Below are 19,827 nucleotides of genomic sequence, written 5' to 3'. Positions count from 1 at the left end.
AAACAGGTTGTGTGAACTCTACGGAGTTCAAGAAGTTGCCCTGCCATAACTTTCAAAAACACACATATGCATCATAGAATAGATTCATAGACAGGAATCTTAACACTGTGTCTGAAGAACATATACCAAGTAATTCTGATGACACCAAAAAGATTGATGAACATGTATTTATTTTTTTTTATTAATAACATACCTGTAATTTTTCTTTTCATTGTTAACATCCTGACAACTTTTTACACTTATAACTTTAAAGTCGGTTTCAAAGCGCATTTCAAAAAGTCATGTGTGTGTTTAAGGCATCACCCTGCACTCTTGAGTTATTTTAAAAAAGGCTCCTGATGAAAAACTCAAGGGTGCATCAAAAGTGCATTGTGAAGAAGGAAAGCAGTGCCGGTCGCTGACCCCTAACACTCGCGAAGTCTGCCCACAGTCTGCATCGCAGCGGGGGAGCAATTCGTTTCGGGGTCCCCCCTGCATCACAAACAAGATCAAGACATACCAAGCTCATCAAAGTCTTTGGGTACCGTCTGTAGACCACACCAGAATCTTGCATGCGTTCTCCGCAAAGACCTCCCCTCTGCGCTATTCTTTCTTCTTAAGTAAATTGAGGATGTGAGTTTCAATAGCCTGTTGGACTGAAATAAAATAAAATAATGAATCGCAGTGACGTAAATAAGACTCCTATTGCATAGCAGTATCGCCCATTCCAGGTTTTAATATGTGTTTGATTAGCCCCACTGTAAAGGTAACAAGCTCAGTTGTGTCTTATTAAACTCGTAGCAAAACAGAGAAATGCATCAAACTGCAGTGCGATGGGAGTCTTATTTCCATCCCTGAATAGCAGTCCTCCGTGAATCCTAGCATGTAAGACAAACAATGACTTTTGTACTCAAGCATGGGAAGCAATGATCTAAGCAGAAGTAACGACAGAACACACAGGTGAAAAAACTGAAATCCGATGTCTGTTTCTGGTGATCTCGGAGGATGTGGATTTGTTTAAAAGGCGCTCTCACCCTTCTTGTGTCCCAGAGCCACAGCTAAATCCATGGGGCTGTATCCGGAGTCTGCCTCCATGGTCAGGTCTGCTCCCCGGCCTGTAATACACAGGACAGAGGAAAACGAAAAGCTCCAGTAACTCTGTTTAAGCATCTGTTAACAAACAAGGATGCATCTCTAAATGTGTTATCAACAGTATCAGACAGTTACAAGCTATACAGTGCTGTAACAATGTGCAATTAAGGTATTTATAAGAAATCTGATCACTTTTTAACATGACAGGACACTAGTACATTGTCTTTAAAATGCTATTGTAATAAACTCACCAACAGTCATCAAAAGCCTTAATTGTACAGGAATACATGTTCGTAAATGAATCCTTAAAGTGTCACTGAGACTTCTAGTAAAAATCTGGTAACTTATCATAGACTTCTATTAGCCTTTTGGATTGCATTTGGGTACTGTATAATTTCTCAAGTATTTATGAGATTATGAGGCTCTCCGTATGTGCTGGTTATACATTTACTTTCCACAAGGAACGAAACTTCTTAACACACAGTGTGGGGTTTGTTTTTTGGGTTAAGTTGGAAGGATCACAGTGGGCTCCTTCTCACCCAGCAGAGACTCTACACACTTCACATGATTCCCACGGACCGCATAGAGAAGAGGCGTTCCTCCGTTCTTAAAAAAATGAGACACAAAATTAAAGAAAAACAACACCAGTCCAAAATGCTTGAAAGGTAAAGTTTCTGGGTTTATTTTATTAGCAGTGACCTCTTCAAAAGGAAAATGAACCAGACATACCCAGTCGTAAGTGTTGATCTCCACGTGGTGTTTGAGCAGGGTGTTGACGATGTCTGTGTAACCCCCAGAGCTGGCCAGGGACAGGGCGCTCTCTCGCTCCCGAGCTAGAACTGTGGGATCAGCACCCTGGAGACAAACAGGGAGAGAGGAGAGCACAGAACAACATAAAACAACGAGGACAGCAAGGCGTGGGCTGGTTTCACAGACCCCTGATTGGCACTAATCGTGTACTACCTTACCCAGTGCAACATTAGGCAATCCAAGATTGGTGCTAATCAGGGTCTATGAAACCAACCATGAAGACATGTTCGTCTTTGAATTTATTAAGGCTCTTTTAGTATTTCTAAATGTAGCATTATTGAGAGTTTGATAGCTATGGATGATCCCCTCCCTGCTCAATGCTGGCACTAGTTTACCTTTTCCAGCAGGTAGATGACCGTTGCAACCTCTCCAAACGCAGCAGCCCACATGAGAGGGGTGAAGCCCCGTTCATCCTGTTTGCTGAGCAGTGAGTCATCTACGAAAAAAAAAAACAGCATGCCGGTGAGAGAAGCAGATGAAGGTTTCATTTAGATTTTGATTAGCGATTTGTTATCTGATCATTATCCTGGAAAATGGCTTGTCTAGTGTTTGTCTTGCATTCTTGACACACAGAGAGGCTGCTTACCCTTGCACAGGTGTTCCTCCAGCTGGGTGATTTCTCCTTGAGCTGCCAGCTGGTGTACTGAAAGAGCTGAAGGGGAGAAACGCAACATCCAGTCATCAAGGTTATAAACCGACCCCTCTCAGCCAATCGGATCGCTCAATCCACAGACATTCCGAGACACTTCTCTTGCAAGAGCAACAAATTGACCAAAAGTTCTTTGCTTCTATGAATTTAATAATGTGAAGTTTATTTGGTATTAGGTCCTGTTTAAAGTGGCAATGCAACAAGCATGGTGCTAAAACTGAAATACAAGCCAGCCCGGGCTTGCACTAAGACTTGAACAGAAGCCTTGAGCTTGGAGACCATATCGCCATGGTGATACTCACAGTCGAGAGTGGCAGGCAGTGCCGTGGCTTCGTTGCCACGTTGCCGGTTGGTGAGGGTGGTCGAGTGTTTGTTGAGACCCTCGCTTCTCCTGGGGTCTGAGGAATCCTCCACACCTGCCGTAGAAATGCACAAACAGAGTCAGAGACACACTGCAGTAAATGTAAAGTCTATTATATTCTTATTTAACTACAGAATTATAAAAATACAATCCATCTCAAAGTCAGAGCAGGTACCCCTTATGGAGCAGTTATCAGCTTGTAATGCACAGCACCCTACGCGATAATCTATATATATATATGACCCTATATATTCTACTGCTGTCCATGCTGCTTCACTACACCAGAGAAGCCAGGCGAGTGCGCCTGTGTGGAACTCACCGTTGCCCAGGCCAGAGAGCTCTTCCTGGGCAAGGCAGGACTGGTGCAAGGGGTACAGGTGGAGCACAATAGTCTCGTTCATTGGATCAGAATCCTCTAGATCTGTCCCCTGGGTCTCAGTGTCTGGGGGTTCCAGGCGCGTGTCATTCCTCTTCCCCTGGTCCTTGCAGTCTTTAATGGGAGGGGTGTCCTCCTTCGTTTGCAGTGGACATATCTTTCCATCCATATCTGTCGATCCAGAATCTCCACATTTATGAACTGTGTATTTAGTCATCATTTAATGTCAAGCTAAATAAATATTTTGCTCATCTCTGCTGAGTAGGGTTGCCACACCCGAACGGAAGGGGGGTTGTCAAGAGTTTAAACTCTCTTTGGAAATCTTATAGTAATTCAATAGGAAACATTGATAATATTACTCTTATTTATTTCTTAGCAGACACCCTTATCCAGGGCGACTTACAATTGTTGCAAGATATCACATTATTTTTACATACAATTAACCATTTATACAGTTGGGTTTTTACTGGAGCAACCTAGGTAAAGTACCTTGCTCAAGGGTACAGCAGCAGTGTCCCCTACCCGGGATTGAACCCACGACCCTCCGGTCAAGAGTCCCGAGCCCTAACCACTACTCCACACTGCTGCCCTTACGATAGTATTGACAACCAATTACTATTGTGTGTCTTTTGCAGTAATATTGTATCCTGATTTATCTATCTTGTGCTCAATTTGTCTTTAATGTGCAAATAGCTTCAAAAGTCATTTTATTTATTTATTTTATTAAGTCTCCTTCCTCTTGCAATTTCATGATGTTTGCAATTCATGTAGAGAGGATGTGGGTCTGTGTTGATCCAATAGTGTATAAGAATTCAGGGTGCTATGACATACACACTATTGAGTATCAGTAGTATATAGGTTGACAGCTGGCATGCAGTTTTAATATAATGTCTTATCCCGTAATGCCCAACTTACTGAATCAACACCTAATGCACCCGCCCCCATACCCTGCTCCGTCCAGTTAACGCCGTCCGGCTGGTGCAGTACATTAGCAATGTATACCTTCCTAGCAGACCTCTACCGTAGCTACAAAAAGAGCTGGAAAGACGTAAATATACCTGGTTTGAATAATATTTTGAAATCCCCGTTTATTCACTTGCGCATTGCTTTACTTCACGCCCTGAACACTTCCTTAATCGAAAACCAAAAGTGAAACTAACTTTGTTTACGAATCCCATAATGCAACTGATTCTTTTTTAATTAATAGATTTACTTTTAGTGATGATTTTTTTTTTTATTTCACGTTTTAAAGACAATGCACATTAAAAACATAAGGGCGGTGGGTTGTTGGTTGTATGCAGTAGCGGCACAAGCAGTGTGCTTTAAACAGGGTGAAAGTGTACCGCGGATTAGAGACGCAATCTACCAATAGCTAAGGTAGGAACCATTTAGCTCGTGTCCGTGTTTCTGTTAGGCACTGAAAATAAAGCGACACCGTAAAGCAGGAGCAATTTGGTGTCAGAAGAACGGAAGCAGCGATTTTTAAACATTATAATTGAAAAATGGAGGACCAGGAAATGCAACTTAAAGTGAAAAGAGGTAACTAGATTAGACTAGAGATACAATGTAGTTAGCCCCGTAAAACGGTTCTTTATAACTGTTACTACCAATCGTGGAGTCGCTTATATTATTTGGCTGAGTAATTATTTCGTATCTTTCTCTTCAAAACAAATGCTATCTTCGCCCATTTTTCTAAGCTACTGCAAAAACGTGCCTCTGACTTGTATAAAAAGCAAAATAAATTTAATCAAAGCGCGTTCCCGTCGATTTTTAATCTTCCGCGGATACGCGCAGAGCTTGTCAATCATATTAAGTGTCCTCCAACTCCATCACTTTTAATGATTCAGCAAAAATAAACAACGTAACATAAAAAATAATGCTTTTTAAAGTTGAAATGTAATATCTACGTTTTCTAAATAAACAGCACCTATAAACCCTGCGTTGCCCATAATGTGACTCTTCTATTAAGAAAACAAGGTATTTCGTGTGGCGTTATATACTGTATACCCGTAGTGCTAAACGCTTCAGAATCTTAAATCATCCTCACTTCTTTACATTTCAGTAACGGATAAATTCACCGAGAGCATGTACGTCCTGGCGAATGAGCCATCGGTAGCGCTCTATAGATTACAGGAGCACGTAAGGAGGTCTCTGCCCCAACTCGCCCAGCACAAGGTGAGTTGAAAATCATGGGTTTTCTGAATTATAATGTCCTGCATATTGATTCCCGAAAATACCTATTGCCACTGACTTACTTGTCTATAAAAAAGGGGTTCGCTAAAAGTGAGTAACCCCTGTAGGGTTATATGCAGAGGCGTTCTTGAAGTTAGCTTTGTAACGTACAGTCAGAACAGCTTAGTCTCTGGTTAATTGAGTCAGCCGCATATGGTGGCAATCACACACGGCTTTCGTTTTGCAAAACCTACGTCTTTATTGAGTAAAGCCCTTTGTTGTGATCAGAAGTAAGATATGCTAAGATGATTGCAATCCTTCATGAGGGGTTTCCTTTTCCATGCAGACAGATATGCAGAGCTGGGAGGAGCAAAGTCAGGGTGCTATCTACTCTGTGGAGTATGCTTGCAGGTATTATTATTATTATTATTATTATTATTATTATTATTATTTGTTAAAATTTGCACAAGAGTGTGACCTGTATTTCTTTGCATTGCCAGTGCTGTGAAAAGCATGACCAACAGCATCTTGTACTTCAAGAGCATTGAGGCGCTGCTCCGACAGACCATCCACCTCAAGGACCAGATGAGTGCTTCTCAGGGACGCAGGTAGGGGGCGACACTCTGCCTATTGTGGCAGCTCAATCCGCCCACATCACTGCAGATTCACTGTGTGTGGGACTTCCGTTTCATGAAACCATGTCCATGCATTAGATTGGTAAATAAAACATACCTGGGGAAATTAGACTATTAATCATGTCTTAATTTGCTATATATTGCAGGGATGGAAATAAGAATCACATTGCATAGCTGTTTGATCCATTCCTGGTTTTACTAGGAATTTAATAAGACACACCTGAGCTTGTGACCTACAAACTGTGGCTAATCAAGCTCGTAGTAAAACCTGGAATGGGTGAAACTGCTATGCAACAGGAGTCTTATTTCCAAGCCTGTACTGTCATCAATGCTTTTCCCTAGAGTTGTCTGAAATTCACGAACCTCAGTTTATGGGGTTGGGGGGGGGAAACTATACTTGTTTTAAGGATCCTTACATGTTCATGCAATTTTTGTTTTTATGAGTTTCGGTGGTGCTTGTGTTGCTATTACTTTCTTTTAAGGGATCCCTTTAACTAGTAGTTTTTACTGTAAAAAAGAAAATACAAAATAAATGTAAAATCACAAGCATAACCCTCCTGGTATGAATAATCCAGGGTTTGAACATTCTTTATGAATCAGTCCTGGCTATTGGGATCCCCAGTATTATTTCTTCACTCTACGTTTTTGTTCTCTTCCTGTTGTGTGTTGTTGCATGCTGCTTCAGTGACGTGAGTGTTAGTTCCAGTCCCATTGCTAGCCAGCCCATTCCACCTCCTCCACCCCCCTCCTCCTCCTCCTCCTGATCACAGACAGCACGCTGACACGCCCCCTGCCTTTGCTCAGGTTAGTAATCCTTCAGCTGGGAAGACTTCCAGCTGCACTCCCAGGTTACCCCAGTCCTTCAGTGGTTGTTCCTTTGCTCCATTGTCATGCTGTGTGTGTTGGTGTTGTTGTTTAAGACAAACGACCCAGCTGTGAGCTGGTTACAAAGCAGTGTTATTGTGAAAGTGAGCTTGAGACCACCTTTGATATTCTGAGTTACAAAACACCATTGCTTTATTATTGGCAGGTGAACATGCCAGCGCTGGATCAAGGGCTGGAGACTTTAAAATGTCAGCAAAGTGCGCCAAGTACCTACTGTAATACCAGCGCTTCTGAAGTGAACGGTTTTAGTAGGTTAGCATTGGAAACATTACCACTGATCCCTTTAATTAACTTGCACTATCATCACACACACAATGGATAAAACCCAAGTGTTTTTTTAATTATTATTTTATTCTGAGAAACAAAAAGGAAATTCAGTTGTTGTTCTATACATCAGGGGTGTCCAATCCCGATCCTGGAGGGCTATTCCACTCCAGGTTTAACAGGTACAATGAGATCATGAACTACTTCAGGGTCTGGATGGAGGTGTAATTGGTTAACAATTTAGATCAGAGTTGGAACAAAGACCAGGAAAGGATGGACCAACTTTGGCCACCTCTGTTCTATACAATTCAATTCGATTCTATGTTGAATAATAGTTTTGGCAGTATGTTTTTATAATTTACTGTTACAGTTGCACAGACCAGCTTTGGTCTCCTTATTGTCATCTATACACGTCTATACACTGCCACTTTGTAAGCATTGAGTGTAGTTGTTTGGAAGGCTTTAGAAAGGGGGTCAGATTTTTATCCTTAAGAAGAATGAAGAAACTTTAGGAAATGCATCAGAGAAATAAATGGACAATTTTCTTGAAATTTTGTAATGCTCACACTTAGAGGTTTCCTGCTGTAGCGAAGAAAATATGGTGGAAATTGGTCCCAAAAATCCAGCAGTGAGTGTGATTGTTAGCATCACAAAGGTCCTGTAGGAAAGCCCAACTTGATGTTCAGAAAGGCCTGGTTTAGTCCACCTGCAGCATTGTTTTCAGGCTGCAATCACCTTTTTTTTGTTTGTTCCTTCAAGGCTTAACTGGGGGTGAGTGTTCAGTTTTTGGCTCGTTTTATTTTTGGTCAACATTTCTACATTATCTCCTCCCCTAAAATACTGACGTGAAGTTTAAAAAAAAAAGAAAAGAAAAAATCCTTGTTCTTATTTAGCCTCTTTTTATTCTGGAAACCCCTGCAGAAGTAGCCAGTGTAAACTGAGATAGTTTGTAGTTCTGACCTTACATTTTGTTTGTACGATGTTCCACTTTGCTTTAATAGGGCAGAGGCTGGGCGTGAAGAGGCGACCCGCACACCGCCAGCAAGCTTCTTAACCGCTATGCAAAACAGCCAGGCTCGTCTGCATTCATGGTTTTAGAGCTTTTGACCTCATCTCATCTCGCTGACTGGGAACAAAATCCATACCAGCAGTGCCTCACACAACACTGCCTGTTACACTAGCTCCACTCTAGAGAATACTGATGCCGTATCTAGGGTCCGGGGCAGTTGTATTGAAGGTAACACACTGGCTACAGCTGTAGGGGTATCCAGGATTCAACGAGGTTAACCCAAATCATGTGAGGTCTTGGCAGAAAACACAATCGAAACCAACAAAACAGCTCAGACCAGGGTAGAGTCTTTCCCGGTGCCTCCAGACTTCCTGGCCAGCACGGTCCTCATCTCGCTGTTGATCCCGTTCCACGGCTGAGCCTGCAGCAAGCCCGACTCTGCCGACAGTGTCCTGTGCATCCGTGGCGCGCTGCTGTTGGCACCGTGGCTGGCCGTGGTGGAGGTCACGTGGCTCCCGGAGGGGGAGGAGTACAGCAGCTGCTTGCCGTCGCTGCAGGGTGGGTAGGAGAACTGGCGGTGGATGTCCGGACGGGTCCGTGGCTTCTGTGCCTCCCTGACGACGCCGCTGGGCTCCGTGGCTGGCGTGGCGTTGACGTTGCCGTGGTCGTTCTCGAACATGGTGTTGGAGAGCTCCGAGCAGTGGTTCTTGGCCGTGCGCGACGCCTTCAGCAGGGAGTGTGCCACCATAATAAGCAGCACTAAGACCCCCGAGGACAGGATGCAAGCGCTGGCAATGCCAGTCTCGATCTCAAACAGCATCAGCATGTAGATGGAGAGAGCTGAGGCACGGAGGGGAGGAGAGAGAGAATATTTATGTTTCTTTACATTTCCCTACATTTTTAAATGAACCAGGCAAAGTGCTCAATTTTTATTGGCATGCTACTGATTAACTTTTTATAAGTAAAAAAAAAAAAAAAAAAAAAAGACAGCTGATAGTTTGTGTACCGCAGCATTACTGATCCTGTCTCATAGGATATAGTGGCACTAAATTAGCTTGCAGTTTGAGTGACGTACCTTTTCAGACAGTGCCTTGTGATTCTCTTGCCCAGCCTAAGACCAGGTCACTCGCACATACTTTTACAAATGCAGTGTTATTTTTGTGTGTCCACTGGTGCGTCCAGTAGCCACAGAAAGTTCACGACCCTTGAGCATGCCATAGGTCACCAGACAAGAAGAATCTTCACTTTCACAACAGCACTGGGTAAAAAGCTCAGTTTACAGTAACTCACAGCACTTGGTTTGTGTTTTGCAGTTATAGCTATACTGTAAGATGTCACCCACACTAGTAATATCTAAAACAGCCCTGTTGAATGTCACTAGAAAAAGACCTGCAGATCCTGGTTCGCAGAAGGATGGCAGAGAGAGGCAAAGTTCTGGACTGTGCTGAGATGCCACTAGAGCCTGGGTTCCTTACAGAAGAAACTCCAGAAACCCGACCCAGGACCTGCTGCTACACCTGACCAAACAACTCTTGCTTTCCTTATTCTGTAACCACCTGGCTCCGCTTGAGACGGCTCAGAAAGGAAAACCAGCGAATTTGATGCTGCCAGGTTCTTGCACTGACGATTTTAATATGTGTTACTGAAGAAAGGAAGTGTTGTTCAAACTTCTGTGTGTGAGTCCAAGGAAATGTAATCTTCGATTGGTTACAAAGCTGTAACGAGGGATTCTTTAAGATGCAGTCGGACCTTGTCCTGACCCCAGCTGTACAGCGCTGCTATACATGTGGCAGCCCTGCTATGGAGATGAAATCATAGGGATATTAGACAGGGACTGCACAGAAAGGTCAGCTTTCACCTGGAGGCTGCAGAACAAGGTTTAGTCTCCCATAAGGTTTTAAAATATGTTCTATTGGTGTTTCTCGTCAAATGTTCTCAGTATAACGAAAATGTAATTTTGCGTCACAGTTAACTCTCTTGCCCTTGCACTTTATATAACGGTCTTGTTTGAATCACTGCTGCCTGAAGCAAAGTATCTTGTCTTGCATGAAATCGGCTTAAAGCTCCAGTTTGTGTCAAAGCATCTGAACTCTCTTGAGTAGTAACCCTTTACTGTCCTGTAACACCTGTAAGTCGCCTTGTATAAAGGCGTCTGACAAATAACTAATAATAGTACTTATAGTGCTTACACTAGCACACACAGCTTCAGCTGGGATATGGATATTTGAATCACTGTGTACTTTTTAGAAATTAAATAAACTGTACAAAATAAAAAGCGTCTGTTTTTGTTCCCTGCTTCTCTGTGTTTACAGAACGCCTCTGTGCAGATGGTAGCACTGCCACTTGATTGTGTAACCATCCCCTATGCCAGTGACCAGACTGGAATTAAAGTCAATAAAGAAATGCATTTCGTGAAACAATCTTACCTGTCAGGTATACCGAGACCCCCAGACAAAACAGGCCAATGGCTACGTGACGGACCGCTCTGCTGTCCAGTAGGAACCAGTCTGCCCTGTGGGATACAGAATTGGGGGAGTGGCTTGTTCTTGGGGTGGTTGGGAGCAACACTTGGCAATATCCAGAGCACTGATTTACAATGATGTTTGTCACAACCGGATCATTCCGGGGGGCGGGGGGCGGGGGGCTCTAGGGCAGGGGTGTCCAATTATAAAATGGAAGAAACTCTTTGAAAAGAATGCACCACAATGTTTTACACTTTTCACTTTGGATAACAGTCTAAAAAACATGAAACAACCTGGCTGGCACCTATTGGACCAATGGATGTAGTCATCGCTGTCATACAGAAATGATATATATATATATATATATATATATAAAATGCAAGCTTCACAATTATTTCTGAGCTGTTACACCTACACTGAATATAACAATACTAGTGTGTATATATATATATATATATATATATATATATATATATATATATATATATATATATATATATAATTATTATTTTTTCAGTTCCAGGTGGGGGACACTGCTGCTGTACCCTTGAGCAAGGTACTTTACCTAGATTGCTCCAGTAAAAACCCAACTGTATAAATGGGTAATTGTATGTAAGAATAATTTGATTGCTTGTAACAGTTGTAAGTCGCCCTGGAATGTAAGCATGTAATGTACCGTCCGTTTGTTTGTGTCCCAATTAAACTGGAATGCTGTGCGGTGGAAGGCATCGGGTCCGTTCAGCGGGCGGCTGAGGGCCAGCGCATTGATTCTGTGTGACAATGCAACGTGGGAAAGGGTCGGGAGACGTGAGCGGACTGCTTAATGAGAGCGGATCATTGTTCGACAGGCGAGGGAAATATTGAACAGACATACCAGGGAATGAAAAGGTGGCCCTGGCTGCAATTATCGGATGCCAGCGGTTCATTATATTTATCAGCACTTTCCAGCATTGAAACGCACGCTCACTTTCCGTCTGGTTTGTACATGGTTACCCTAAATCGTTAACCGCGGTTAGACTGCATTAACGACTGTAATATACAGTTGTTATTATAGTGGTGAGGCACAGTTTCAAGCATGCTTTAAAGTTAAATGCTTTTGTCCTTCCCCAATGCTAGCTATGCATTGCTAGAACCAGAGCCACACTCACACGTTTATATAATTGCTTATTATTATTACTTGTATTGTAACACTTGAAATGTATTTGCTTACGATTGTAAGTCGCCCTGGATAAGGGCGTCTGCTAAGAAATAAATAATAATAATAATAATAATAATAATAATAATAATAATAATAATAATAATAATAATGAACAGGGGCTTTGGGCCTAAAAAACAATATCAGATGCCATTTCAAATGGGTTCATTAGTGTAGTTCTTTCAGTACTGAAACGGCTTTACTGAAACGGCTTTATTTCTGGATTTTCACATTGATAAATTACATATTTTATTTAATGTAACTGAATTTCACTCAAAACAATTCCCAGTGTTGTCATGCGTCATCAGTATTAAAATCCATGGTATTTATTTAGTCACCGGGAAGATTGTATAAAACGTTGCGTCAAGCGTAGGAAGCATGCGCTTGTGTTTGCAGTTTTGCAAATACTTCTGCACCTGATCCACCGCCCTTACCAAGAGTTTAAACAAAGTTGCAATCGATGCATTTGAAGTTACCTGTCAGTATCGGCGTCCTCTCTGCAGATCTCGGTGACAAAGTAGCCGTGCAGCAGACACACCACCACAGAGCTGAGGTTGAGAGTCAGGGACAGGGCGGTGAGGACAGCGGCCACAGGCAGGAGAACCGCGGAGATCTCGACCGGGATTCCCGAGGGGGGCGAGGTAACATCTTTAATTCCAGCCTGGTTCGACTGCAGCTGAAAAATGAGGATGACGGACAAAGCCGACATGATGGCTGACAGAATCCCCAGGAGCGTAAGAACAATCAAGGAGCGCTGGCTGTAGCTCGAAGGCATTGCGAAACCAAGATTCCCACAATTGCAAAAACAAAAAAATAAAGTTTTTTTTTTTTTTTTTTTTTTTTTAACACCGCACAGCGCCACACAAAATAGTTCTTCCCGAGTTTTTCTCTTCTGGCCTCACTCTCCTTTTTTACTTTACTCTTTTCACTCTAAATATCTGTAGCTGTGCCCAGGTTTAACGATTTACCCTTCTGGCTAATAATTTAGTTTAACTGCCCTTCATTAGTTTTGCATGGCTGCAGAAATAAGTCGGACTGTTTTAAAGGACGCGAGGCTGGCGAGAGAGAAACCTGACGGCGCGCCGCTGAGCAGGCTGCTGATGGAGCGAGTGTAGATACGCTGCAGAGACCGGGAGAACATGTGATACGTGCAGCACATCCACAAGATTAAAAACTTTGCGATAACAATGGGCATTTTTGATGGATTTGTGCATGTATTTTTGAATGAGAAACACGCACAGATTAATCTAGGTAACCAATCAAATTTGTATATATTTTTGCTTCTATCTTCTTTGAGTAATACATTTTTTTCTTATGTCCCTGCTAGAATTGGGCAACCCACACAAAAATAATAATTATGGTAGTTTATATTTTTGTTAGGCTATTTTTTTTGGAAGGAATGCATATTAAGCGCTTATGTTTAAATTTATGTGTGCATTAGGCTTGTATATATTATACAAATTAAAATTAATAAAATAATATATCTAACGGTGTTTATATATTCTATAAAAACTTCGGCTTTGCTAGAAAGCCTTGCTGGCATGTTTTTTGTTTCCTCTTTTTGCACTTCAACAGTCAGACTCAAAAACTTTTCTTTGGAGTCTGTTTTTCTTCATCAAACTGTTGCCTTGGAAACGCAGTTGACCCTCCCCCGGCGCGGGGGGCTCTGGGCCGGGGATCAACAGGCAGCGCGCGAGCTGTTTGCACAGAGGCATTTAGTGATGCGTTAGAGAAGTCTGCGGAGGTGTGCCTGTACCAGTGGTTAGCCTTTTCTCGCAGGCTGTACGCTGCGTGCAAGTTGAAACGTTGTTTTTTTTTTTTTGCATGTATTTACTTTAGCTAGCAGATGCCACCTGAGGTTAACACATAAGATTTTCTTTTGTTGTCACATCTATTTTACACTACAGCGACATAGGGCGGCTGAGTTTCAAACACACGCTTGTCAAGTATACAGACATCCGGGAAGCTGGAAGTTAATGACAATAAATAAATAAATAATTGCACAATCTATGTAATTCGAGCATATGCGACGCATGTATTTTGAAATACAAAAATGATTGTTAGTTAGACCAATTATAATTATTGTTTAGTTAGTCCAATAAAAGGCATCACCTCTCCATCTCTTCAAAATACTAAATGAAACTTAATACATTCAGTGAAAAAAAGTTTATTTCAGGGTCTTTAAGCCATTTTAAAAGACTTTGCATTTACTGCATTCTTTTTCCATTTCTGAATGGGTACATGTTTGCAATATCACACCTAAAGTATACAAGTTCCTTTGTGGTTTAACACCTTAGAAGTAGACAGAGAGCGAGCAGAACCACGCTTGAAGGCACTGCTGTGCTGTATTTTGAATAATAATGATAATAATAATAATAATAATAAAACACAAGTAGGCTACTTTTATCACAGGAGAGAATATCAAAAAAACATCCCTATACTGTAGGCCTACAATCACCATCTTCAAGATATTAACACATTCGATTAAAGAAAAAAAGCACTCCTTGATATTTAATCTAGTATTGTTTTTAAGCACGCGAAATACAATTTCGTGTTGCAAACGTGGTAACAAACAACAACTCAAAAAGTTACATTTAGGACTCGCATAATAACACTGTACACATAGCTGGATTGTACAGCTCATAGTTAACCACAGGGGGGCGACAAAGACTCTTGTTTTTGATAGTTGGCAGCAACATTTAACCCTATCATGTGCTGTGCAGGTCATTGGTGTGGGGGGGTGGAGCTGTTTGGGGTTCCTTGTGCTGCAGGGGTGAGCGCAGGGAGCTGCGTGGATGGAGATAAGGCCGTGGCTATGGGTGAGGGCTGTAGTCTGAACCGCAGTCTAACAGGCTCACTGTCCAGGCAGGCTATTTGTGAGTGCCGCGGCCTCACCACACACACCGAAATGACAGCTCTCAGTAGAGCGGAAAGCAGAAGTGAGCAGTTTGAGGAAAAACAAAAAATAAGACTTGAGATCCTTCCAAAGGGCTTCCTTCCTCTCTGAGAAGTGATGCTGTTTCAAACACAACTGAACCAAACGCTGCTGTTGGCGGGCGACGCGCTCTATTTATTTTGGTAGAAAGATCCTTATTTGAAGTTCCTAGTACCAAACTTCATCACAGTCATGGGTTTACCCAGCTTTTGCCGCTCCCGTGTGCAATTTTGCAATTAAAAAAAAAGAATGGAATTGCCCTTCTCTGTACAATATCAGATATGGAGTAGGTTGTGTTTGTGTTGCAGGTGCATGTCTGTAACAGTGTGGTGTGCTTCCAGTTCCTGTATCCCTGGGCATGTCTGATTAAGCACTGAACTGCAGCACTGCAGCCTCCCTCACTCTCTGCAGGATTGCAAAGCCAGGAGTCTGTCAGGCCCCTCCAGCTCTTTAGAGGAATACAGGAGATCGGTTTGCAGCTCCATTCCCAGGTATTGCCGACTATTGCATCAGATCCATTGCAAGAGAGTGTGCAGAATGAAACACTGGGAGTGCATTGGATGTGCTGCAGCCAGGGTACTCTGATTGCAGATCAAGGGTGGCGAGCAGTTATGAGATTAATTAGGTTTATTATACAGAAGTGCTATTTTTCTTGTTTTAATGTATTTAAATATCTTATATAGTATATATCTAAATTCCTTAATAATGTGTAATCTATCTATCTATCTATCTATCTATCTATCTATCTATCTATCTATCTATCTATCTATACTGTATATATATATATATATATACACACACACACTTCATACATTGAACATAGATAGTAATTTTCTATATTTACATACTGTAGGGGCATGAGCAAATTTGTTTACCCATTGACTGTAGAAGATATGTAAAACATCCCTATTTCTTTTGAAGTATAATGGTTATTGATCTCTATTGTCCCAGAGTGGGGAACATGTACTTGACTTGTAAAAGGTGGAGTACACAGGTTAAAGCATTGCAAGGTTTAGTGAAAGTGTGGTGCAAAGCATTGTAAAGCATGTGTAAGCCCAGTGTAAGCTTGGTAAACTGCAAACTTGCTGTGCCAATTTTCCATAAACTTTTACACAGGTGCTCTGTGGTAAGCTATTCTCCGTTTCCATCACCGTCAATCTAGCAACTTTCACGATGACTGAAATGCACAATTATTACGAGGGGGGGGGGGGGGGGGGGGGGGGAATCTACTTCATTACACTCCAAAATATGTATAACTTCCAGCAGATTTGTATGTCCATCTGCCAACCAATTGTTGTTGATCATAGGATGTATTATTATTATTACCTGCAGCACTTGTCTTGGCTTTTGACAGATGATGTCAGAGTGATGACAGCCATGACGACAGCCTAATTGCCCCCTGTCTCAGAACGGTACAGAAACAGTGCGTCCGTCTGAGCACAGAACATGAGGAATCGTATTGACCGGAGAAAGTCATTTGGGCAAGCATTGCCCTTCGCTGTACAGGACAATCTGTCGCAATGTATCTTCCATCCCAGTTACCTGCCATTTCCACTCTTACTGCTTGTCATTAGCATCTGTTTCAGCAGAGAAAGCAACCTCCTCCCTCCTTACTGCTATTTAAAGTCCCCTAACTCTAAGCAGCCTCCAGAGGTAGTCTCTATTTGTGCTGCTATGTGGGACCATTAATAACTGTAACTGTGGTTTGATGCACACTTTAGAAAAATGTTATCAAATAATTCGAAATTTGCATTATCCTTTCCCCAGTTCTTCCCATGCACCTCGATAACCCTGACCTGAACACCCTCCCCCCTCCCTCTGAGTTTTTGGTCTCACTCTTCTGCTACAGTATTATGTGGTATTTGGAGTATTACTGAGCTGGATTCAAACCAAGCCTCAAAAGCAGTCAGGCTAGTGTTGCAGATCTAATAGCTGCAGATCAGTTTTCTCTGCTCCCCCTATCATCATGTAGCTGAATGTTTGTATTTCACTTGTCTTCACTTATGAAGGTATGATATTATAACTCATGTTTGCACGCACCTTGTAGAGCCCCTTTGTTTGCCAGACAGAGAGAAGATCCCTTTTCCAGTCTGAACTCCACTTTGTTGAGTGCGAAAGGATAAAGACACACATTGGAGGACATTTGCAGGGACAGTAATACCTACAGATCAACACGAGGAGCAGGCTGCTCAACTGCTTTATAATTTCATTGATGTTTCCATATTAGCAATCCTCATTTGTGATGAAATGTATTTCTATGCAATTACATTGCATGTGAAGTTTCCTATCCATGTGTGTATTTGATAATGCATATATGTTTTTTTTTTTTTTTCAAAGTTATGGCAGGTCAACTTCTCGAACTCCATAGAGTTCACACTATCTGTTTTATTTGTAGAAAAATGTAATAAAAAATGTGTGACCGAAGGGGATATAATGTAAGAACAAGTGTTTTTTTTTCAATACAAATTGGTTTACAGTTACCAATATAGAAGTTGCTGTAAAAGTTCCACTTTCACAGGTTGAATGCAATTTGAGGTCCCCCCCACCCCCCTCACCTTTCCAGTAAAGACCCATGAGTTAAATGTGTCCTTTCTACATACGCATACACTACAGACACCAAAACCGACAGCGGACAAGCTAAATAAATCCCACGTTTTATTACTGTGTCCGAAAGAGACGTGACATGTAAAGAGAGCCCGATTGTTCTTCGTTTGAAACATCTCTCTTTGAATTTGCATTATTTCTTCCGCTGTGGTTGCAGCTGCAGATCTCCTTCAGAGTATTAACATGCCAAGAAATACATTGCAGATGCAAGCCTACACATTGACTGGAGAGACTAGATAACCCATTATAATAAGGCATGCTAGTAGCATGCATAACCCATACAGTACCATGAAACCCTACCAGAGCACAGGCTTGAAGGGATGTGTATGGTATATATGCATAAACAGCCAGTTTGATTTTTTAATATGAGAGAGGGCTGCAGCAGACTCCAAGGATCAATTATAGTTCAGAGTCGTGCTAAGCTGCTAATTACACTCCTAGGGATGGAAAGCAAATAGAAGTGTCTTCTAACTTAGCTGAGATGTTATTTATGTATCGTTTATGCCGACGGTTCTAAATGAATGTTTTTAGTTTAATAGTTTTTAAGACTGTAAATTGAATGACTTGCATAATGTTGCATCCAAAGTGTTCAGATGGTTTGGTAGTTAGAGCATGCTGGTCTTATTAGAGAGGTGATGTAACAGTGGCTTGATACATTTAGCACTGCTGATGGTGGCCTTAATACTGAATACAGGGGTGGTCTTGATATTGAAAGTGACTTGATATTGCCGTTAAGAGGAGCAAACTGGCTAATTGTGAAATGTCCTTTTTACCGAGGTGGTCATAAAGCCAGGGTTTAGTGTACTGAGGATGTGAGAACTGAATCATTTGCTTATGTATGCAATGCATTTTTTAGCCATGCTTCCACATTGCTTTTACCTTGGTTTCCAATAAGCTTTACTACACTTCATCATGCATTCACCGTGACCCAGGAAAGTCTGCAAAGAGGTGCAGTCTTTGTAAAACCGAGATCTCTTCTGATTTGCATGAGTGAAAGATCTTGCTGCACTACTCAAAGAATTGAGGAAGTATCGGTGCCCTGGTCGTGTTCCCCCAGAAGATGAGGCTGTGCTTCCTCCCCTCCCTGGGACAGGAGATCTTTGCAAAACGAGCATGCATGCTCGGTGAAAGAGCTGTCCTCTGTGTCTCATTCAATCACCAGTCCTCATGACAGAGAACACAAAGTCTGTATGGCACTGCACAGAACACAGTACAAATTTACACAAGTGTAATTACAGCAAATGCATGCATCAGTAAATTCATTGTGAAAAACAATATGCTGAATGTTTGTAAATTGCATTGAAAGTATGGTGCCTTATAATAAATAATATGACACATTTCAGGGAGGGAAATAAGACTCCCATTGCATAGCAGTTTTAACCATTCCTGGTTTTATTGTGAGTTTAATAAGACACACCTGAGCTTGTTACCTCTACACTGTGACTAATCAGGCTTTAAAACCTGGAATGGGGAAACTGCTAAGCAATAAGAGTCTTATTTCCATCCCTGCGTTTAATAAATGTATATAAACTGGTCACTATATGGTATGTCCTTGATCGGCACATGTGTACATTCCAATATAAAACATACATGCCAACAGTCCCTATATGGTCGGGACAGTTCCGATTTCCTAGCAAATGTCCCGCGTCCCGATGCATAGGAAGAAAGTCCAGATATTCACCCATAAAAAGAAAATTCATTTATTCCTCACAGTAGAGTTAGTGAAAACCACACGCTGTGCTCTTCGTGCGGCTGACACATCTGCTGATCACTAACTTATACAAAGGGAAGAACGCTTCATTGTGTCTATTTTTACCTTCTCACTGTCATGATGGTCGTGTGGTGTTGAGTTGTTTGGTATATGTCTATGATACAGACGTGCTCAAATTTGTTGGTACCCTTACAGCTCATTGAAATAATGCTTCATTCCTCCTGAAAAGTGATGAAATTAAAAGCTATTTTATCATGTATACTTGCATGTCTTTGGTATGTCATAGAATAAAGCAAAGAAGCTGTGAAAAGAGATGAATTATTGCTTATTCTACAAAGATATTCTTAAATGGCCTGGACACATTTGTTGGTACCCCTTAGAAAAGATAATAAATAATTGGATTATAGTGATATTTCAAACTAATTAGTTTATTTAATTAGTATCACACATGTCTCCAATCTTGTAATCAGTCATTCAGCCTATTTAAATGGAGAAAAGTAGTCACTGTGCTATTTGGTATCATTGTGTGCACCACACTGAACATGGACCAGAGAAAGCAAAGGAGAGAGTTGTCTGAGGAGATCAGAAAGAAAATAATAGACAAGCATGGTAAAGGTAAAGGCTACAAGACCATCTCCAAGCAGCTTGATGTTCCTGTGACAACAGTTGCAAATATTATTAAGAAGTT

General features: G+C 41.6%; 2 protein-coding genes and 1 long non-coding RNA gene across 9 annotated transcripts; 2 read left to right on the top strand and 1 right to left on the bottom strand.

The window, feature by feature from the left end:
* Positions 1 to 152: 152 nt before the first annotated feature.
* Positions 153 to 13,437, bottom strand: LOC117428850 (DNA-binding protein RFXANK). Of its 5 annotated transcripts, XM_059014028.1 has the most exons (9): positions 12,366 to 13,437; positions 10,659 to 10,744; positions 2,833 to 2,946; positions 2,468 to 2,533; positions 2,217 to 2,317; positions 1,801 to 1,926; positions 1,611 to 1,677; positions 1,014 to 1,094; positions 153 to 635 (listed from the first exon to the last, which is right to left on the bottom strand). In XM_059014028.1, the coding sequence occupies exons 1-9, from the start codon at positions 12,662 to 12,664 to the stop codon at positions 583 to 585; spliced, it is 993 nt and encodes a 330-aa protein (XP_058870011.1). In that variant the 5' UTR covers positions 12,665 to 13,437; the 3' UTR covers positions 153 to 582. The 5 variants fall into 5 exon arrangements, with proteins under 5 accessions (XP_058870011.1, XP_058870014.1, XP_058870013.1 ...); XM_059014031.1 differs by lacking the exons at positions 10,659 to 10,744; positions 12,366 to 13,437 and adding exons at positions 3,211 to 3,468; positions 4,326 to 4,529 and having other exon boundaries at positions 1,611 to 1,926; XM_059014030.1 differs by lacking the exons at positions 10,659 to 10,744; positions 12,366 to 13,437 and adding exons at positions 3,211 to 3,438; positions 4,326 to 4,529 and having other exon boundaries at positions 1,611 to 1,926.
* On the top strand, positions 4,655 to 10,507 carry LOC117428985 (BLOC-1-related complex subunit 8). Of its 3 annotated transcripts, none has more exons than XM_034048062.3 (5): positions 4,655 to 4,806; positions 5,330 to 5,442; positions 5,786 to 5,850; positions 5,940 to 6,047; positions 9,614 to 10,507. In XM_034048062.3, the coding sequence occupies exons 1-5, from the start codon at positions 4,770 to 4,772 to the stop codon at positions 9,678 to 9,680; spliced, it is 390 nt and encodes a 129-aa protein (XP_033903953.1). In that variant the 5' UTR covers positions 4,655 to 4,769; the 3' UTR covers positions 9,681 to 10,507. The 3 variants fall into 3 exon arrangements, with proteins under 3 accessions (XP_033903953.1, XP_033903952.2, XP_033903954.1); XM_034048061.3 differs by lacking the exon at positions 9,614 to 10,507 and adding an exon at positions 6,760 to 6,878 and having other exon boundaries at positions 4,656 to 4,806; XM_034048063.3 differs by lacking the exon at positions 9,614 to 10,507 and having other exon boundaries at positions 4,656 to 4,806; positions 5,940 to 6,051.
* LOC131721042 (uncharacterized) lies at positions 13,013 to 17,242 on the top strand. Its single transcript, XR_009319828.1, has 3 exons — positions 13,013 to 13,140; positions 15,133 to 15,315; positions 16,179 to 17,242. It is a non-coding gene; the product is annotated as an uncharacterized LOC131721042 (long non-coding RNA).
* The last annotated feature ends 2,585 nt before the right edge of the window (positions 17,243 to 19,827 follow it).

Source organism: Acipenser ruthenus, chromosome 47, assembly GCF_902713425.1.
Source record: "Acipenser ruthenus chromosome 47, fAciRut3.2 maternal haplotype, whole genome shotgun sequence".
Lineage (NCBI taxonomy): Eukaryota > Metazoa > Chordata > Actinopteri > Acipenseriformes > Acipenseridae > Acipenser > Acipenser ruthenus.
Note: the sequence above shows the minus strand (reverse complement) of the source record. Positions and strands in the feature narration are given on the sequence as shown.

Bases quoted from the DNA above. Each gene is read 5' to 3' on its own strand.
- LOC117428985 (XM_034048061.3), top strand. From the start codon at position 4,770: ATGGAGGACCAGGAAATGCAACTTAAAGTGAAAAGAG. The intron at 4,807-5,329 runs GTAACTAGATTA...TTTACATTTCAG, and splicing joins GCAACTTAAAGTGAAAAGAG to TAACGGATAAATTCACCGAG. The intron at 6,048-6,759 runs GTAGGGGGCGAC...ATGCTGCTTCAG, and splicing joins AGTGCTTCTCAGGGACGCAG to TGACGTGAGTGTTAGTTCCA.
- LOC117428850 (XM_059014027.1), bottom strand. From the start codon at position 3,487: ATGATGACTAAATACACAGTTCATAAATGTGGAGATTCTGGATCGACA. The intron at 2,534-2,832 runs GTGAGTATCACC...TCTCCCCTTCAG, and splicing joins ACTGCCTGCCACTCTCGACT to CTCTTTCAGTACACCAGCTG. The intron at 1,927-2,216 runs GTAAACTAGTGC...GTTTGTCTCCAG, and splicing joins TCATCTACCTGCTGGAAAAG to GGTGCTGATCCCACAGTTCT.